The sequence below is a fragment of the Melanaphis sacchari genome, unplaced genomic scaffold, assembly GCF_002803265.2.
Source record: "Melanaphis sacchari strain LSU unplaced genomic scaffold, SCAv2.0 Contig31_pilon_pilon, whole genome shotgun sequence".
In the NCBI taxonomy this organism is placed as follows: domain Eukaryota; kingdom Metazoa; phylum Arthropoda; class Insecta; order Hemiptera; family Aphididae; genus Melanaphis; species Melanaphis sacchari.
This window is the reverse complement of record NW_020271193.1, coordinates 1,515,898-1,537,203: the sequence shown is the minus strand read 5'-3', so window position 1 is coordinate 1,537,203 and position 21,306 is coordinate 1,515,898. Positions and strand designations below refer to the sequence as shown.

Genomic DNA, 21,306 nt, shown 5'->3' with positions numbered 1-21,306 from the left:
CTAGACATATTTCAAATTAGACGAATGTAATAAAAATATTAATATAAATAGAAAGATATCGCTCTTTACCGTATATTATTTTGTTGATAGGAGAGAACTTTAGTCTTACATTCAATCTTACTAACTAATGACTCTAATATATTTGATGTCTAGAAATATTCCGTGGTACAATAACTCGAGTACCTATTTATAGATAAAACTAAGTAAAATAAAAACCAGAATTCATTTAACACACACACACAACGAATAATAAAAAATAAAACATGATTTGCACGAATATAAATTGCACGAAAAACAAAAAAGTAGACTAGATTGCGTTGTTCCATATTTGACTAGTAAAAATAATACATATCATATAATAATAATAATAATAATAATAATAAAATTGAATTATGTAAAAATTATGCTGTGTATTACATAAATAGTTTTTTTTATCTTAAAGTGAGTTCGCTCCTCGTATATCATACTCTCTATTTATAATAATATGGGTCGTCTTTAGAGATGTAAGTAAGACTTTCAATGTTATGATAACCAGTTTGGTCAATAATATACCTTATATAATAATAATAATAATAATTATAATAATATACGATTAAAAGGTCAAAAAAACCCTTTCGAATTAAATACACAAATTTGACGGGCCACACACACACACACACACACACGCGAATGAATAATTTTATAAATACGCAATACGTATTTGTTTTTAGTTTCCCAGTTTTTGGATTTTAGAATTCCAATTTTGGGCCAAATTCTGGTTTTTCAAGTGCAACACCAGTATCGTCTGGGACGGCGACGACGTCGGGGTGGTGGACGTGGACACGGCGGTGATTGGCAAGGCGTCCGGGCACGGTGGCGGCAGTTTGAGTATGCGCTGCACGGTGGACGTGGTCGCGGACGTGGACGCCGAGGACGACGGACTGTCGTCGAACACGATATGCGGACATAGTATGACGTGCTTGTTCAAGCGGCTGGTGTGCTTGAAGCTCATGCCGCACCGGGGACACGCGTGTTGCGGACCCTTATCACAGCGGTCCTCCCGAATGTGTCTCTTCAAGCTCTGCTTCCACTGATACACTTTGCCGCAGAGCTTACACTCGAACTTCTCGGCCAGCAGGTCCGGATCTGAAACCATCGGTACGGCAGGTAAATCTCACACGTCATAATATCGCGGCCATAAATATGAATATTATAAAGATATTTTAATTTTCAAGTAAATATTAATGAAAAATAATTATCGCAACGATGTAGTTATTTAAACAAGAAAACGAAATATATGGAATACCTATAACACTTTATGTGTACCTAAATACCTACACCAATAACGTTACGGAAATGTAGCGTTGCCGTCTTCGGCGCCTCAAAAAAACTGATTTCCGTGTACAATGACGTTATTCTTTTCATGACGTATATCACCACCCAACGATCATAGGTCTCCTAACCATTCTAACGCGGATAATTTTCCAGAACCGATAATACTCTCGACTCAAATGTTTCTATAATTCGACGCAGATGGCATAAATCGAGAGAAATATTCTGACATTAAATACATTTTACTTGAATATTTTTATTTGTTCACGATACCTGTACCCGTGTATGACATTAAATTGCTAATCATTATTCTAATTTAATTGTAGCATTTACTTTAATCCCATATAATATGATTAAAAAATTGTTAATAAGTTATTATTAAATAATGTTTCTAATACAATTAAAATTATTTTAGGTAGATCATAGACTGGTAGGTACATAGGCGCACATTGAGAGTGAATTTAGGGGGTGCTGGAATAATTTACAGTAAACAGATTCATGGGGGGCTGCCCCCCACACCCCCCTAATACCATAGTAAACTGCATTCTAATAATTTTTAATTATTATAATTAATATTAAAATGTATTTATATTATATATATAATAATAATAATATCTAATCACTAATTTGTTTTAAACAAGATTTAATTTTCTGTTAGATAATGCAAATTTTTATTATATGATTGTTGTTAATGTTCAACGTTTAGACGAAAACTGGAACAGTGCAATGTTCATTCATACAATACAATCAATACATTATTAATCGTGAATTCATAAGCTACATATTGTCTATTTGTAATGGAAAAAAAATTTCAACTCAATGAATCGAAATAATTTTCAAATGATTGATAAAATACTGAAATAAATTTTACAGGAAACTGGGGATGCCGATTTGAAGCCTGGGGGTGCTAAGCACTCCCAAGCACCCCCCTATGTGCGCCTATGGGTAGGTAGGTGTATTATTAATAGTAGATATGTACTGCGTGTACATAGTAAGATGTCTTGAAACTGTATAAGAAATATTACATGAAATTAAATTTATAAATCAACATTAGACTAAGATTTGAAATAATAATGGATGTATATAGAAAATAATATAATTAATAGTTATTCAAAGATAGTAAATCGAACATATTTTTTTAAATTTATTTTTAGTAATGTAAATAGATGTTTATTTGATTTCATTTTTTCTCATATAGTACCTATCTACCATTGTATCACACGAATACAAATATTTAACACTTGTAGGTATCGCTAAAATCAACATACTAAATTATTTTTGATAAAATCGATAGGATACCTAATAAATATATTTAATGATGTATTGAGTCCATAATCCATAGAGTTCAAACTATGTAAATATAAATCAATTGATGATAAGCCATTATTTATTTTTCCTTATATAGACGTCATCATTTTTACTACAGATTGAATTGTTTTAAGATAAATTTAAATTATATTTATCCCCAAGGTTCAATATTTTAGAATAAAATATTATCACGAGTTACGATTTTACTATTTTTAATGAAAATCATATTTATATTTTAACATAGAATATCTAACTTACTTTATAGGTAGGTACTATATACCAAGATCAGTTATTAGTTATTACTTTTTTTTGTTTTAAATGTAAATATTTTAAATAGTGAACTAGTCGATGTAGATGTTACCATTATCGTACATCTTAAGAAACATTTTTTGTTTTATAATTCAATATTAAAATAGTATTTACTTTTTATAGTTTCAACTAACAACTTAATTCTATGGTATAGTCTGTTAATAATACATAGTTATACAAGGTTTGGTCGCTAGGAAGGGATAATCTTACATTTTAATAAATAAATTAGGCCCTCCAAATATTATGTTGCTTTTTGAGATTATAATTGGTGAGTGGTAGATAAAACTTTCACGAGTCGGTTATTTTTTTCTAATCGTCCAAATCAATAATTTAAATTTTTTTCGAAAAAAATTTTAAGATGACAATGTACCTGTTGCTGTCTCCATATTACTAACGTACCTAAAACATATCCAAATTTACGTTCAGCAGTTCTAATTTTATGTTGTACCTTGTTAGATAAAATGTAAAGAGCTTATTGAGTTTATGAGCATTTTAAATTATAATATTTCACTCGTTTAAAAATTAAAATAATGTTAAAAACCAACGAAAGGACACAGATGTTATGAGTTTTAAGGTCTGATATTAAGTAAATTCACTCTAATATTAAAGCTAACCACGTAAAACTGGAACTGCTGAAAGTAGAATGTAGGTATGACATCCTCTTAGTTTATAAAGAATTTAGAAGAATGAATTACTTTTTGTATTAGAGCTTTGATAAGAATAAAAAATAACTTGATGTTATTGACGTTTATATTTTAAGTACCTAATGTAAAATACGTTTTAAACTAAATAAGTAAAAAATACAGAATCATCTAAAATAAATTTAGTATTGGTAAGTTTTCTAAGCTCTATAATCTTGCGGTATCATGTATATTATATTTATTAGTAATAAAATTAAAATTAATTACCACTTTAAAACATAAATGGTGATTATTACCTTATCCTACAGTAGTAAATACTTTATTTTATCTTTATACTTTCATAATATGCTTTTTAATTAAAACAATATTAATTTTTTTTATTTTTTTATTTTAACAATTAAAATCTTCACCGAAGACTTAAGTATGTAGTCATAACTCATAATACGATATATTACTTACGTGCTGGAATATTGAATTTTGTGACTATTCAGTCGGAGTAAAATTGTACTTACTACGGATGGTTAGACTAAAATAAAGTATACAAAAAACAAAAAAAAAATAATAATAAATAAAACGCAACTAAAAATGAACACAAAAACTTCTCATCTAGTAAAACACAAAAATATCTAAAACAAAACATCTAGTTACACAAATACTTACCTTATAATTTTGTGTTTTTAAGATTTATGGAGTAAAAATAAAGGATAGAATATTCTATAAACCATAACATTTTACAGAAATTATACCTGTTATTGAATAGGTACGTAACATATTTTAATAGAATATATATTTTGAATAATGCTTAAGTATCAAAACATAAATGAGTATAAAGCTTAAGTAAGACTCCAATATAATATAATATGGTCAAATAGTTTGTACAACCCAGTTTTAACTTTAAAAAAAAAAAAAAAAAAAAAACACTAAAAATCTATAGCCTAAAAATCATAATAACACGCAATAAAAAAAGTAAGATCTGTCGACACGTAATTATTAAGTTCAGTCCCAAAAAATAAATTATTCATTAAGTAGATAATTTGTAATATTTGTTGACTATAACAAAAATAAACATTATACATACAAAATATCAAATTATCTTAGTATCAGACAAACTTAAAATATAATAGTAAAATTTGGCACTAAAAGATCGTAAACGATAAAAAAAAATATATATATATATATCATAGTAATATAATAATAATAATTGAGCATTCTTCTATTATTCGTGCGCGACTTTCGGGTCTTCAAACACAGAGTTTTGTACTACAGACGTCGGAGGTTTGTGATAATTGCGTACGTGCTTTAACAGATTAGACCGAACTTTGCACCTGTATGGACAATGAGGACATAAGCATCGGGGTTCTTTGCCGCATTCGTTTTGCAGATGACTTTTAAGTGAGCTCCTCCATTTGTATGTTCGGCTACATTTCGGACACTCGTAACGCACAGTCGTCGAGTTATCGAGAGTGGTGCCGGTGATGGCAAACATGAAGTCTGTAGGAAATAATAAATTGCAATTACGCCTACAATATAGATCGAGCTGTGCTTCACACCGATTGCTGTTTACTTTAAAAACGTGCTGTAATTTAAATCTAATTCGAAAAAATTTTTTCGCACAACGGGAGGAATGAATAACATGAAAAATCATTTATCGTTTAGTCGAAAATCCAAAAACTATAATTAATATACGTAAACACGTGTACGTACATGGACAATTAAAAAAATTTAAGATATTATGCCCCTTGATTAGTTAGTCCAATGTGACCCAGAGTGCAGGCACAACTCGAATATATAAAATTTTTTAATTAGGAGCAACCACAAAAGCATGCGCGAATAACCCATAGTCTTGCTATTATATATTATGTATATTTGAGTATACATAATTAAATAAATGTTTTTATTAATTTCATGGGTAATAAAATAAAATTAATACTTACTTGATAACAGTACTTACAGGTAACTAAGCGCATGTTCATATGTATATATATAATCCAAAGCAAATATGAAATTTAAATTTATATAAATTGATTCCCAAGTTAGTACATTGACACTTACAAAAATATGATAATAAACATATCGCCTTTTGGACATAACAAAACCAAACTTTTGAAACACCCCGTAGCAGAGCAAGCAACAATGAATGATACACCATAAATGTTCATAAGGGCGAAGAAAGATAGCCTAAATATATGTATATATACAATATTAATATCAACACTAAAAAAAAAAACTTATAAATTCGTTAAAAAATTTCATGTTTTTTTTTGTTTTAATAAAAATAATACAATAAAAAGCAATGGATGTAAACATAAATACTCATGTGATAATTAATGAAGTAATACATGATATAGGGGGCTTAATGGGAAACAATAAAAGAATTAATAATACGAAACAAAAATGAAATTATATAATCTAATGAGGATAATAATGATTGAAATAAATATAAATTCAATTAATAACTAAATAAAAAAAAAAAAAAACGAAGTGCTTAACTTAATAAATAATACTTATTAACAAATTAGTATGACACATTATGAATATTTGATTTTATGTGCATCGACTAAGATTTTAAATTTGTATTATTAACACAATAAATATATAATAATCCATTTATACACTAACAATAGTTTTATACATATTTGTTATAAAAATATTTCCATTAGAATAAAAAAATTATTTTTAATATAATATGGCAAAACAATGGAAGGTGAAAATAAATATTAAATAATCTACAAGAAATATTTTTTTCAAATGGCACTTTTTGGTGGGGAAAATAGAAGATAATATAAATAAAAAGGTTGTTAAGCATCTTAAATTAAAATAAAAATGTTTTTGTAAAACAAACAAAATAAATGCAAATAAAACAGTACAGACAAAAAGGCACGATTATCACATGGTTTCTGCCGACTGGCAATCAACATTGATCAATACAAAAATATATTTTAAACATTCTTAAAATCAGACTTTTTAAAGTTGGTTTAAAAATAATTTGATTGGGCAATACAAAATGTTTTGATTATAAATTGTTTAATTTCATTTTTTTGGCATAATTGTGTCCAACTAATATTATATAAGTATATATCAACACTTATATATACATTAAAGTAGGCATTATCATACAGAATGTTTTTAATACATTAGTGGAGATTGGCCGAGGACACTAATTAGGATAACATATAATTATGTACATAATAACGATTCGTTGCAAAACATGACTTATTTCAAATAAATAGCATAATTAATGGCGATTTTAACAATCCAACAAGCTAACATACAAATCGACTAGGCCAACAAACAAAATGAATTATATCACAGTTGGAGTACTATTATTATAAATAATTTAAAAATGATATTTCCATTGTAGGTTAAAGGGGAAATAAGTATTTTTAATTTTTAAAATATAAATTTATATATATAAAATATAAAACACACAAATTGTGTTTATTTATGTTTAAAAACAAAGGCAAATATTATACATATATATAATTTTTGTATGTACTATACACAAAATCATGTAGTAGTAAAAAGATTATTTGGGAATGAGATATTTAGTGTAAATCAAAAGTGAAATGTAAATAGTAATTATTACTTATTGAAGTCAATTGGACTAATTAAAATCGCCAGATGTTATACGTCTAACTCTTAACTTAATTTACTACGATACAATAAATAATTTGTGTACACAATGTAAACAATTGTATACTTCATTGGCACGTTTAACAATTAATACTAAAACCTAAAAAAAAATATTAAAAAACATATATTTTGATATTTGCATACATAAAAACCATTTTCATTTACATGGACTTGAACAATATGACCAGTCAATATGTGAACATTACGGCACTTTAGTTTGATTATAAAGTTTGTACTTATGAATTAATATCTCCTACAGCTGTTGCCGTTGTTGCAGCTGTTGTAGTTTGTCCTGTTATATTTTGAAATTCTTCTGAGCATTTTTCTCTATGCATACGTTCAATATGACGAGCAACATGCATCTTTTGTTTAGCTCGATAATTGCAAAACGGACATTGGAATTGTGGATCTTTTCCACATTCCCATTTTTGATGATTGCGTAATGAACTTTTTAGTTTGTAATGCCTTCCACAACGTGGGCATTCTACTCCACCGCTCGTACTTGGTGAATTTGCATTACTGATTTGTAGCGTGTCATTAGGTGAAGTTGGATCAAACTTACAGTTGTTGTAGTAGTTAGTGAATTTGAAATTTATGGCAGACATTGGGCCATTTGGGCCAAATGAATTGAAAAGCGGCACAAGAGAACGTTGAGTAGGAGGATATCCATCCCAGTTTTCACCTCCATCCTGCCATCTTTTTATTATTTCTGTAAAGGATCCGAATAACAAACATGACAGAAAAATTTAGACAATAAATCAAAAGGAGGGAAAAATAACTTCTGAACTTAATTTTTTTATGACATGTCCCTTCTTGATTGAAATACATGGAAAATGGAATTTTTTATAATGTTTTTATTTATTTAAATACATTTAGATAGTTATATTTTCAATCAAATTCAGTGTAGTAAAAATTTTTATATTTCTTAACCAATTTGGTGTAGTCAATAGAATAACAGTATAAAAAGTCCAAGTAATTCTTATATTTGCAAGAGTTAAAATTACGTACCTAATATTTTATAAATTAACTGACACCAGGAAACATTAACTTATATATAAAACAATTAATTTGTTTTAATATGATGCTAATTACTTGTATGTGTTAATATATGAGTATTTTGGCGTGGCGTTAAACATTCTAACAGCAATGGTATTTATTTTTTAAAAAGCCAATAGCCTAATAGAACATTCATTAAATATTAATTATATAATGTATGCATACATATATATATATATACATTTATATATTTATACTTGACAATTATTAAAAATTTATAAATATATATATATATATATATATATATATATATATGCATAAATAAAAGTATAACAGAAGACAGTATAGAAGATATGTTAAACCAATCCAAGCGCAGCAACATTAATATTAGTTATTATATATTATTTTTAATGACTTACGCACTATCATACTTTGGACACAAATTTTACGATGAAATAGTGATAGACCAATATAAAAAATAATGAATACATAAAATGTTAATTTATGTAGATCTAAATATATTTCAAAAAATGATATTTTGGATCTTTTAGTTTTAAGTAAAGATAATTTAATTAAATGAACATAGTAAAACGTACTCTCAATACTCACAAGGATAAGAATTAATAATGTTTATTTAAGATAAGGTTTATCTTAGTTACACTTAGTATAGGAGTATTGTGTAAAAAATTATTATTCAACAGGTCGCAAATTTTTGGAGTAAATTTAAATAACAATCATATATGTTAATAACATGCTAATTACTAAATATGTAGATAGTTAAAAAAATAGAACATTTTCCTTTTTTTTTTACTAAATAATTAGTTAAACATAGGAAATCATAATAGATATAATAAAATATTGAAAATGTCTGATGGTAATACTTAGTGTTTATCAAGAGCAGACATTTTTCAATGAAAGTCTTAAATCTAATTGAAATTCATAAGGTATGAATAGGCTTTCTCTTGTGGTCCTACAAAAACTTTTTGAATTGTTAATTATTATGTTATAGTATTTTAACCTTTTATGGTTTAGTAACACGTACAGACAAATACAGAACATCAGAAATAAATGTAGGTTATATGTAATAAAACTAATGAGTAATACTAATACTATTTTTGTTTAATAAACGGACAATTAAAACGAAAGTAATAACATTTAATCAAAAAGTACCATAAGACTTAGCAAATTGACATTTCAAAACATACAAATAATTAACAATATTTAAGTATAATTTTTTTTTTTTTTTAATTTTATACTATTTTAACTATTTTATGTTTAATGTACTATTTAACGTAAATATACATATTGTTAGAATTAAGATAAAAAATAATTAATATAATTATTGTATAAATAAAATTACAAAACACAGCCCTTTAATCATAAAACATAGAAGGAAAATAACATAATAATAAATTTATAATTTACATTGCCTATTCAAAAGACAATAGTCTATTTCATTAAATGTCAAACATGAAATTTATATATGAATATAATATAAATATATATTATATATATACATAAACACACGAGACTTGTCTTAAATTTGTACATTAATGTTTATTGCTATTTATTGAAAATTCAGTCTATTTTAATAAACACAGTAATGATGACAAATATTAAAATAGTTTATATCCTACTCCCATAAAAAAAAAAAAAAAATATTGGAGCATTTTTTTCTGAATACAGAAAATATAAAAATTTTAAATATAATATAATGTTAATAAAAATATTCAGTTTTGATGTTATCAGTTTTATGCCTGTACTTCATGTGCGTCAACAAGTGAGCTTTCTGTTTTGCTTTATACGAGCACATGTAGCATTTGAATTGCGGCTCTTTACCGCACTCCCAGCGCTGATGGTTCAACAATGAGCTCTTCAGTTTGTAATGACGGCCGCACCTCGTACAGCTTATTGCTAAGGAAAGCACACACAACACACATACCACATAGAGTTTCCAGAATAATAATAATCATAGTAATAAAAAAAAAAAAATTGATTTGTAATCTAACCGGACCCAGTTAGTACATCCATGCCCATTATTAGTTAGGAAAATAATTTAGGATATATACAGTATTTCTGAATTTGTTTTTAAACAAATAAATGAATAATACAAAATGAATAACTTCATACAAATCAATCATAGCATAGGTAATACAAAATATACTTCTTAATTGTGGTTTAGGAATAAAATGTATATTTATTATACATTTTTTTTTATTTATTTGGTGAATTTATTCTCAAGAAGTAACTTGCTAATGATAACTGTGATAAATAATTCAAAATTACTAACAATGTGTTAACATTTGTCAATTTTAACATTTCAAAATAATTTTTTACAAATTATTAGGAAATTAGTGCTTGCTCTCTTTATTAAGGAAAAAAATCAAAATCAAGTTAATAAACAAAGCCTATATAATAAAATACAAACCACCGAAATAATTATACAACATAAGATATAAATCAATAGCAAGGCTGGACAATTTCACATTTTTTTCAAATTAAATTAATATATGATAAAGTAATCTGAGTTTAGTCAATGATCATCAAATGATTTTTTTTAAATTGTATTTTATTAATAATTTAATTGCAATAAATATTAACTTCATTAATTTGATTAAAAGATAACATTTGAAATTTTATCTAATAAATTAATTTCTTAATTTTTTAAGCTCGGAGCAACGTGTCTATTTACGAAGTATAAGAATATTTATAGGGAATATGTAAAGAAAAATTGAGTTTTCAGCAAATTGTTCCACTTTGTCTATCAGAAGAGAAACCAGAATTAAATCAACTAGTAATTCTTGAGTCATTTCTTGAAGTTGTATCAACAGTTTGTGCTTTAATTATATTTTTATATCATTATACTTTAATAATTGGAATATTTTATATCTTTATATCCATTGGAAAATGTTTTTTTTTAATCTATTATATTTATAATACTATCATAAAGAGACAACATTTTATTACTACTGCAAACCGATAATGAATATTTCAACGATTTCTGATATCTTTAAAATAAATTATTTAATTTTATTCAAATTTAACTTAATTTTAATACATAAAAATAATTTAATTTATAAAAATAATATATTAATTTAACATTAATTCTAAAAATAAATAATAAATAAATTAAATATTTATTAAATATTCAACTTTGAAAAATAGTATGATTAATGTTAAATCAATTTATAGAATCGATAAGTTAGAGGATTTTTCTTAACAAATTTGAAACATTGTTTATCATGAATCCCAAAATTTTCTAAAAGTGAAATAATATGCATACATTAATTTATATAATTCATACCTATTAGCCTGTCTCATGAAAGAAAGGTATAATGTGTTCAACAAAAACTGGATATTCTTGCATTTCTCCATGCTAAACCACGCCTAGTACTTCCACCATATTTGGCTTATGGTACCAGTTCATAGCTTGGTGTATATGCATAAAATAGTTAATTTCTTTCTTAAGACAGACTATATATGTATGTTTAGACTTTTTATCTTTTAACTCATACAGAAAATGAAATAACTTATGAAAGGATAATTAACTAATGCTATTCAATCCAAATTTAAGACATATCATGAATATCCGCATGAAAAATATGTTAATTTATTAAAATATAAATATTTATACTTGTAATTGTAATACAAAACAACAATTATATACAAGATAACTTTTTTATTATACTTCCTCATTTATACGATTGAATCGATCATGATAATATTTATATTTTATTAACTCAATAATTATTTGTATTTATATTTTGTTTATGAATTATATAAAATTTAAACTATTTAGGTAATGAATTAAATAAATAACATTAATTATGTAAGCTTTAAATTAATTATATATTAAATGGCCCATGTTGCATAGTCAGCTCCAACACCAAAGTATTGGGAAGACTCAACCTTGGATCTAGCCTATTAGCAATCCATTCTTTTGTTCTACAACATACCATTAACCCATCTAATTTAATAAAACCAAAGACTTACTAAAAATATTTTAGCTTGTAGCAGGTTGAAAAAATATATACCTATAAAATAGTATCCACGGTCAATAAGAAAAAATAAATAAATACTCAAGATGGGACGTTAGTATAATATTTTTCTTAGTCTAACACATGTGTAATATAGTTAAAAACTTATTCCACATTTCATTCATTGGTAATTGCGTTTCTTAAATTAAGGTATTATAATTTATTATAACGACTAAAAATAATAACATCAGAAGTTTTTAAATTATTTTTATTTTTGAAGAATTATTATTATTGTTGTTAATAAATTACTAAAAATCATCAAACAAAAAGACAGATGATGTTATTTTTTATAATTATCATAATATGCAATACTATCTTATTTTCAATAATATCATAATGAGTGAATTATGTAGAAGTTATTATTTTGATCTACATTGTAAAAGATAGAATATATGTTTTTAATATTGCATTCTCTAAAATAAATTAGACATTAAAAAAAAAATTAATTGTATTCTATTATTTAGAAGCATGTACGTAGTTTTTGAGAAAAATATTATTTGGTAGTTATTAAGCATATATTTTTTGCATGTAATGAAAGATTTATTTAATTAAATTAATGAATTGTACAATTAAATATTAATAATTATTACATTTAAATAATAATAAAAGTAGCAGAACTGTATTAAAAATGTATATAATATACCAAATAATGTTTTACACAAAGAAAAACAAAATTTAATACATTTATATCATAATTTAAAAAAAAAAAGTTATACAATTAATTAATGTCTTTTAATATTAGTCTTTAGATCAAACATTGAGTTTCTAATTTTTCAATTACCAGTTCATTTATGAGATAAATTTATTCAATAGCCTATATCAATGAGTTCAAGTTTAAGAAGAGGACAAAAATAACCATTAACCCAATTATTTTTCACTTAAAGAATTTTTTTATTAAAGTACTTATATTTTTTATTAATAAATTATTGTTAAAGATTACAAAGAAAATTCAATATAATAAAATAAATAGGTGTTTATTTAAAAAAATACTTAAATTAAAAATCTTCAAAAAGAAAATAAAAATCTGCAAATCTTAAAACCTAAATGAACTTAAAGGAAACATTGAAGATTAAGTAGCAAACATTCCAGCTGAAGAATTGAATCAATTGAGCAAAATCACAATGTACAAAATTTGATGTTTGTCTACAGACTTTTGGTAAACTGATAACTTATAGAAATGTATTAAATATAAATAATATTCATTGATATTCAATTAAATATTTTAATTGTTGATTTTTTTTATTATTTAAAAACTAAATGAAATAATAAGAATTATTTTTGTTAATTATATAAATTTGGCAAGTACAACCTATATATTATAATATGTTTACATAATAGAAAATTTTTATCTTTTGGAAAAACAAGAAAAATTTATCAAATAAAGAAATAAGTTAAAATAATGATTAAATATATTGAACATGTATTATATCATCTTCCCAAATATTAAAATTGATAATTCATCATAGATGTCTATAGATATATGTATATTTTTTAAAACTACAAGTAATAAATAGCAGAAACATATAATTCACTACCTAACATTTATACTGGTCATAAGAAACAAACTTTGTGCTAGTCAAATGGTCAATGATAAACCTGTAATAAGATATCTAAGAAAGGCCAAAGATAAGAAATGTTTTATTATATCCTGTATAGCAAGTGGTGTCAGAAAAAAATGTAGCCGCTCATTAAAAAAAAAAAAAAAAAAAACAAAAACAAAGAATTCTATTAAACAAATTTTTATCTTGAATTATTATATATTGATTTCTATGACTTTTTTTTTTGTATTTTAACTAGATGATAGAATTTACAAAGAATAAGATTATTCCATTATGCCATAAGTTTGTTGAGAATAAAAAAATGCTCCAATACATTAAACCTATTTAGTTATAAATATTGTGTTTTTATTGAATTTTTAAGTTCACATTATAATTCACAATAACATTTTATAGTACAATTTGTAATATATTATATCTTATAACTTGTAGTCCACGTGACTAAAATTAAATCTTATATAATAATAAAATAAATAAAACACATTAGTAGATATTATTTCCTATTATCCATCAGTCGTTAATATTTAGTTGGACTTTAATCACACATAGTAAATCTGTTTGTAATACAATTTAAATCATAATCTTGTCTATATTTAAACAGCGTATAAGATAAGAAATGCTAGTAATCTGGTCAAATTCTGAGGAAATCTTCACATCGTTATTAAAATAAATTGTCAGATTTTAATGTAATATACATAATCGCGCTAGATAACCTTCATTTATCATAAAATAATGAAGAACGCAAGATATACTATAATTATTTTAAAAAAACTTACTTATGTTTACCTGCAATTTCATTTTTCGCTAAAATACAATGATCTAAGAAATAATAAATAAATTGAAGCAAATATATACAACTCAATATAAAAAAAAGCAACCTCAAAACCAAGCTTGGATACATGCAAATAAAATAAACCATAGGTACTCATAAAATCATGCAAATTGTAGTACAGTGTGTTAGTAGAAAAAAGTTTGTTAACCAACTTGGAAAGTATAATGTAAAATTCTCAAAAATACATTAAAGTATACTTTGATTATAAAATATTTCTTTACTATTGGTATATAAAAAAACCAAACAAAAATATATTTAATATTAAGTAAATTTTTAGAGAACATATTTAAATAAAGATTTGTAAAATATCTAAACTTAATTATATAACTAATAAAATGTGTTATTAATATTTTTTTTTAATTAGGTATTTCATTTTTATTATATTTAATTTAAAATCAATACATCTTTTTTTTTGTTAATGGGTACTTTTGAAAAAAATACAATTTTACATGTACCTCATCCATATAATAAAAATAATTTTTTCTGTCCCTTATTCATGCATAATGGATACACATTTAATTTTAAAATGAATTATTTTATTTTATCCATTTGAAATTTAATTATTTATAGTACGCTTATTTTTACAAATAATATAAATACAAATCTTACCTTTACAGTCCATTGGTGTATTAACAGTACTGGTGCTATCTTGATTAGTTGTGTCTAATTGCCAAGAATTTGTTTGAGGCACTGCTGAAATAAAAATAAAAGGATTCAAAGATAAGTATAATATAAAATTAACTGTCAAGTTATTATTTAAAAATCTACATATACAATGTATATCTAAGGATGTATAATATTTATCCTTAGATAAAATTATATATTCTGAATGTATCCCTTAGATAAATTTTAATAGAAATTAGTATAATAATTTCTTATATGTTTTATACAAACAAATAAAAAGCTACATTTACGTGTATATATATTAAATAAAATGTTTTCAAATGTTCTTAAATTTAGTTAAATATTATTTATTTTTAATTATTTACCAGTGTGATTGGTATCCCCTTGTGAAGTTCCGGGCTGTGATAATTCATTTTCATCAAATTCTTCTTCTTCCTCTTCTAAAGCCATATCTTCAACACTATCATCATATGACATTTCTGTCAAACATTCTTGTCGGTCACCAGAAATTGATTCTACTTTTGGTTTGATTATCTGATTTTCAGTGGTCTTTGATACTTCTTTGTCTGGTGAACATGATTTACGGTAAGGTTCTGCTTTGATTACTTTACTGACTGAAGATGGGATGTTATTATTATTAGTTGGTGATTTTTCTACCCCCTGAGGTTCAGATTCAGTCAAACTATCATCACCATTATCCTGATGATGATCATCTGATCCATTTGTTCGTTGTAATTTCCGCTTCTTGCTAGTTGGAGATAAACTACCCTCTCTTGGTCTTGAATATGTACGTACAGTTTCATTTTGGCTCCAAATGGTAGGTGAGTTAGAACTAACTGACGATAAGGAAGGTGGTTGTTTTCTATGATCAAAACGTTTAGATACCGGGTCTTCAAAATCTGAATTATCTCGAACTCCAATACCAGCACTTTCTGTTAAACCTTTGATTTGAAGAGATTCAGCAGCTTTCAAAAAAGTACCAAGTTCTTCTTGAGAGATATTAACTTCACCCCGATACATATAATCTAACATTGATTTTAACTCTTGAAATTTGATATCTTTCAAAATTAAGATTGGATGTTTCTCTTGATGTTGACTTAACAAAACCTTAAACAAAATGTAAAATAATGTTAACTTTTATTTTAACAAATTTTTTATTATTCAAGTTTTTATTTTATAATAGGTATGTAGGTACAGGTTAGTGTAAAAAAAAATTTCTTGTAAATAAATATGTAATAAATTTCAAAAACTAAATAAATCCAAACATTTTATTATTAAAATAGTAGTTTTTATAATTTTAATAAAATATATTGTCTCAAATATCTTACTAAATAGATAAGTATTTACTAGAATACCTACCTAACCGTTAGTCTCATAAGTTTAACTGGACAAAATAAAAAAAATGTTTTATCAAATACCTACATTTATTAATAAGTTATTTTATAAAAATATTAAACAAAATGTATCAAAAAATATATTATCAATCATTGAAATTATTTAGGATCAATTGATCACAACAAAATAGGTACTATAAAATAGTTTAAAATTTTTTTAATCAAATAATAAAAATGCAATAGAAGTTAGAAAAAAATAAAAAATTTAGAAATAATACTTTTGAATCAAAAATATTATTTAAAACATATATTGATTTATACAATATTTTATAAACATAATAATATTAAGTATGTTATTATTTCCTTGATATATATATATATATATAAAAAAAAAAAAAAACATTAATGATTACTTATAGTTTATAATATTTATAAAGTATCAGTACTTAATGTTAGAAACTAAACTACGCTGATTAGAATAAAGAGTATTTTCAAATTTACTTTGGTAAAGAAACCAGAATAGAAAATTCATTAATATTTTTTAACTCGGTAGTTAAAGGAATTTCTAATGTTTAAAATTGTACATCATTAATTATTTCGGAATAACTTTCACTTTGTGTATTTATACAGAATTATTAAGTGCCTATGTATATTAGAATAACAATATAGTCAAATTAGATAATGAATAACATTTGTTATAATGTAGCCATTTATCTTAAATGATTGTATAGAAATGTACCTACTATTAATACTATTTAATTAATACAAAGTAAATATATTTATTTAAATCTTAAATTAACCAGTTAAGTGTAATTCTAATTGTTAATCTATTTAATCATTATTGGGTACTTCAAAGTAGGTCTTAACACAACTATTTTAATTTCTATTTTCTATGCGATAATCATTCAAATCATTGTGGTTACTGCAATATCAGACCTAGGGTACAATGACCATTTTTTATTCAAGTTAGTTACTGACTAGGTACCATAATATTGGATTTCATTCTTTAATATTAACACTATTTTAATCTTAATTTTAAGTTAGATTGTATTTTTATACTTATTCGTAAAATTAAGTACTAATCATTTACCTAAGGTTAAATAGTATATTATTTTTTAAATTAAATTCAATATTATAGATATCATCAATTAAGTATGAATTATTGGCATTTGCCATATATGATTATTTTGAAATATTTTTTTTCTAATGATAATTTAAAACTTATTTTATATATTTGACTTAGGTCAGAAATGTAATTCTTAATCTTTTAAACTGAGATATTGTGTGTAAATTAATAAATTATAAAAATATTGGTTAATTTAAATTCAAGTATCATTTATTGATTTTAAATAAATCAAAGACCAAATGAACTAACCAAGTCTTACAATTCGTTAAAATGTAAAATTCTACTTGAATAGTAGGTAAACTACCACATTAGAAGGTTCATGTGGAAAATTTAACTATATGCTTAATAAAACTATTCAAAGAGAATGTACTGGTATGAATATGAAAGCAGAAATGGTGGAGGGCTTTCAAGAAAGTGAAATCAGAAAGGTATGTCTAAAAGGTAGGGCTCTGCTAATATTTTAGGAAGCAAGTTTAAAAAAAGGAGAAAGGAAATTAATAAAAGAATAAAAAAAAGAAAGATCAATAATGATATTTTTTATATTTTTGAATCATTTAGGTGATGTATTAAAACAAAAATGTCATATTGTCCAGAATCTGATTAACTATGTTTTATATGTTATTCCATATTGTATACTTTTGCCTTACAAAATGTGTATATTTAATTATTTCACAAATGTTAAGAAATAATAATTAAACTACATCAAATAGGTAATAAACTCATTTGCATAGGTAACTTAATTGATTTAACTGATACATTCACTTGGTTTTAAAGCTATATGTTACTAAATATCTAGGAAAATACAAGATTTACGTTATAAATTATTATCTAGCTACTTTAATAATATGTTAGGCATTGAAAATGTGTACATTATCATATAATATCTACCTAGATAAAATAATGTTACATTCATAATGAACATGGAATTTTTATTAATACAGCTAAGAATTTCATGAAAATTTTTTTAAATTAAATCTCAATACATTAGTATTTAATGTTTTCATAAGCAAATATTCGGTTACCGACTTGCTATCTGTTCAATAATACTTCTATCAAAGTAAAAACGTATTATCTATAAATTAAAGCACCCATAAATGCCTATTCATATTCAATTATAAGGTGTCAATGGAATAATTATGAAAAAAAGTATGCTACCTACTGGAAAGAAAAATTTTAATGCATGCCTACTTGATTAATTTGATTTTAAGTAAATAATATATATATAAATATGCGCACGCGCGAGTGTATGAGTGCGCGTGTGTATTAATTCATTAATATTATTATCATCATCAACGTCCGTTGGCAATAACATATTTGCCAATTGTAGAGAATTCGATCTATACGCGAAAGAGAGAAAAAAGAGAAATTTCCTTTGTCATTGCATTGTGTGCGCGAATAACGGGACAGGAAAAAGGAATGAAAAAAAGTGAAGGGGTGTGGAACTGGTTTTCATACCGCCTGGTGAAAATCATGTGCAGACACCGTACTACAAATACACGCGCGTAAGTAGGCCAAAACAAAACGGAAATGCCCTAAAAAAATAATATATATATATATATATATATATATATATATACGAAATAATTAAAACCCGAACGTCGTAAGATCCTGGTCGCAATTACTAATCAATAAAATATTATCATAATAACATAAAATTATAGAGTACTCATTATAGACGGTATTTTACCGCGTCACGGACTCATGTCGTCAGAAAATCCAAAGAAAATAACGTAAAAATGTCATTGATTTTAATACGTGAATATAATCAATAATAATAACACGCTGTACTAATAAAGGTAGCCAAAATATTGGCTATAATATATTTTTATACGCAGTCACCATTGGGGGACTGACAATTGTCATAACTATTTTCGAATATTACAAGTACTACACTTACCCCCAAGTACGGGCTGCAGGCGGACAACACGACTTTGTGAGCTTTTAGATACCGTCCCTCAGCAGCCAGCGTGCAATCCACGAGCGTTCCGCTCTCCAAGAGGCTGTCGAACACTGAAATCAGTGTCCTTTGGTGGTTGTTCCATCGCAGGCAAAATTGTTGGCTGACGGACATGACGACGTGTAGTGGCGGCGGTTGGTGCGCGCCGCGGCCTTTGGTCTTTCACACGTTTTCACGGACGGTCGGCAGAGGTGGTGATGATGATGACGATGACGATGACGACGGTGATACTGATAATGATATGGGTATGGGTGCACCGCGCCAGGGAGTGACGACGATCGGTCCAAAACGCGAAACTCGGTACGCCGGATACTGTTATACTGCGGTGGATCTGCGCGTCCGATGCGCCGTTCTACTGGATCCGCGGCATCGCGACGAGTGGAAAAATTCGACGACGGCGCCGATAGCGATGCACACACAACGGCTCTCGGTCGGTCGGTCGCGGTCGTTGTTCACGAACAGCAAAGAAAATTATAAAAAAAAAAAAGTCTAATATCACGACGACAAAATTACAATAAATCGGCTATTTGTTTGTTGCGCGTACGATGACGGCGGCATATACAAACGAGATGATATTAATATTATTATTGTGATTATTAATATTATTATTATCCTACCGTGTACATAGTGTATATTATTATATACATATACATACACACACACACAATGATATTGTTATTATCACACACGATGTGTGTGCACTGCACTACTGCTGGTCGACTCGATTAAAGTATTAATATATATAATAATAATAATAATAATAATAATAACAATGTTTTAAGTTCTTAAACGTCGGTGCTGTTATCGTTAGTGTTGCGATGTCCGGACTCGTTTTCGAAAACGCCCGGTGTGGTGCGCGGACGGCGAGACGGACGCGTTTCTTTTTCAACTACTACGACACCACCACAGCGGCAGATCTACACGACGACGACGATATTATTATTTTCGTCCGTTTGGGCAACACAACACGTACACACGCGCAAGCACGCGGACCGCACACACACGGGCACCAGCGCACGCACACGTACACGCACGTACACATGCGCGCACTCGCAACACGCACACCTTAAAACCGATTCGGAACTCGTACGATGAAAATACGCGCTGGCGCGTGTGTTGTGTGCGTAACGCGGTGATGGAGGTTTGGGGTGGGGAGCGGACGGGAGAGGGAAATGTGTGGAAAAAAACAAAAACGAGCACCGAACTCGACACACAATCGCGCGCGCGCGCGCGTGATTTCGACCACACCAGGTTCGCTGTTTTACCACGCACGCGGATATCGGCGGCGGCGGCGGCCCGTCGTGTCGTGTGTGCGTAATACGCCATAATGGATTCGTCCGACCGAACGGATGTTGGAGTCGGGCGCAAGCGCGCCCGCGTTAGCGGCGGTGTTCGTCCCGACGTTGGCAACGGTTTCCCAAAGCACCGCGTTTCGTTTTTAGAGCGTTCGGCTTTCGCGACGTTAACACCCATAGTCACCCGTACGATTTGCGAAACCGCAAAGAATGACAGAAAACGCGCTCCTGTCACAACCGTTCTATGCCATATAATATTAGTTAGTAGTTACACATTCAGTAAGCAGGATCAGGACACAGAGTGCAGTAATCAATAGGGCGCTGGTTTAAAATATATTTTTTTTATT

At 26.8% G+C, this 21,306-nt stretch overlaps 1 protein-coding gene across 5 annotated transcripts; it reads right to left on the bottom strand.

The window, feature by feature from the left end:
• Nucleotides 1-637: 637 nt before the first annotated feature.
• Nucleotides 638-20,333, bottom strand: LOC112596276 (longitudinals lacking protein, isoforms A/B/D/L-like). Of its 5 annotated transcripts, none has more exons than XM_025341862.1 (4): nt 19,605-20,333; nt 15,613-16,354; nt 15,233-15,316; nt 638-1,125 (listed from the first exon to the last, which is right to left on the bottom strand). In XM_025341862.1, the coding sequence occupies exons 1-4, from the start codon at nt 19,776-19,778 to the stop codon at nt 707-709; spliced, it is 1,419 nt and encodes a 472-aa protein (XP_025197647.1). In that variant the 5' UTR covers nt 19,779-20,333; the 3' UTR covers nt 638-706. The 5 variants fall into 5 exon arrangements, with proteins under 5 accessions (XP_025197647.1, XP_025197648.1, XP_025197646.1 ...); XM_025341863.1 differs by lacking the exon at nt 638-1,125 and adding an exon at nt 4,707-5,060 and having other exon boundaries at nt 19,605-20,321; XM_025341861.1 differs by lacking the exon at nt 638-1,125 and adding an exon at nt 7,043-7,911 and having other exon boundaries at nt 15,233-15,313; nt 19,605-20,321.
• Nucleotides 20,334-21,306: the final 973 nt, after the last annotated feature.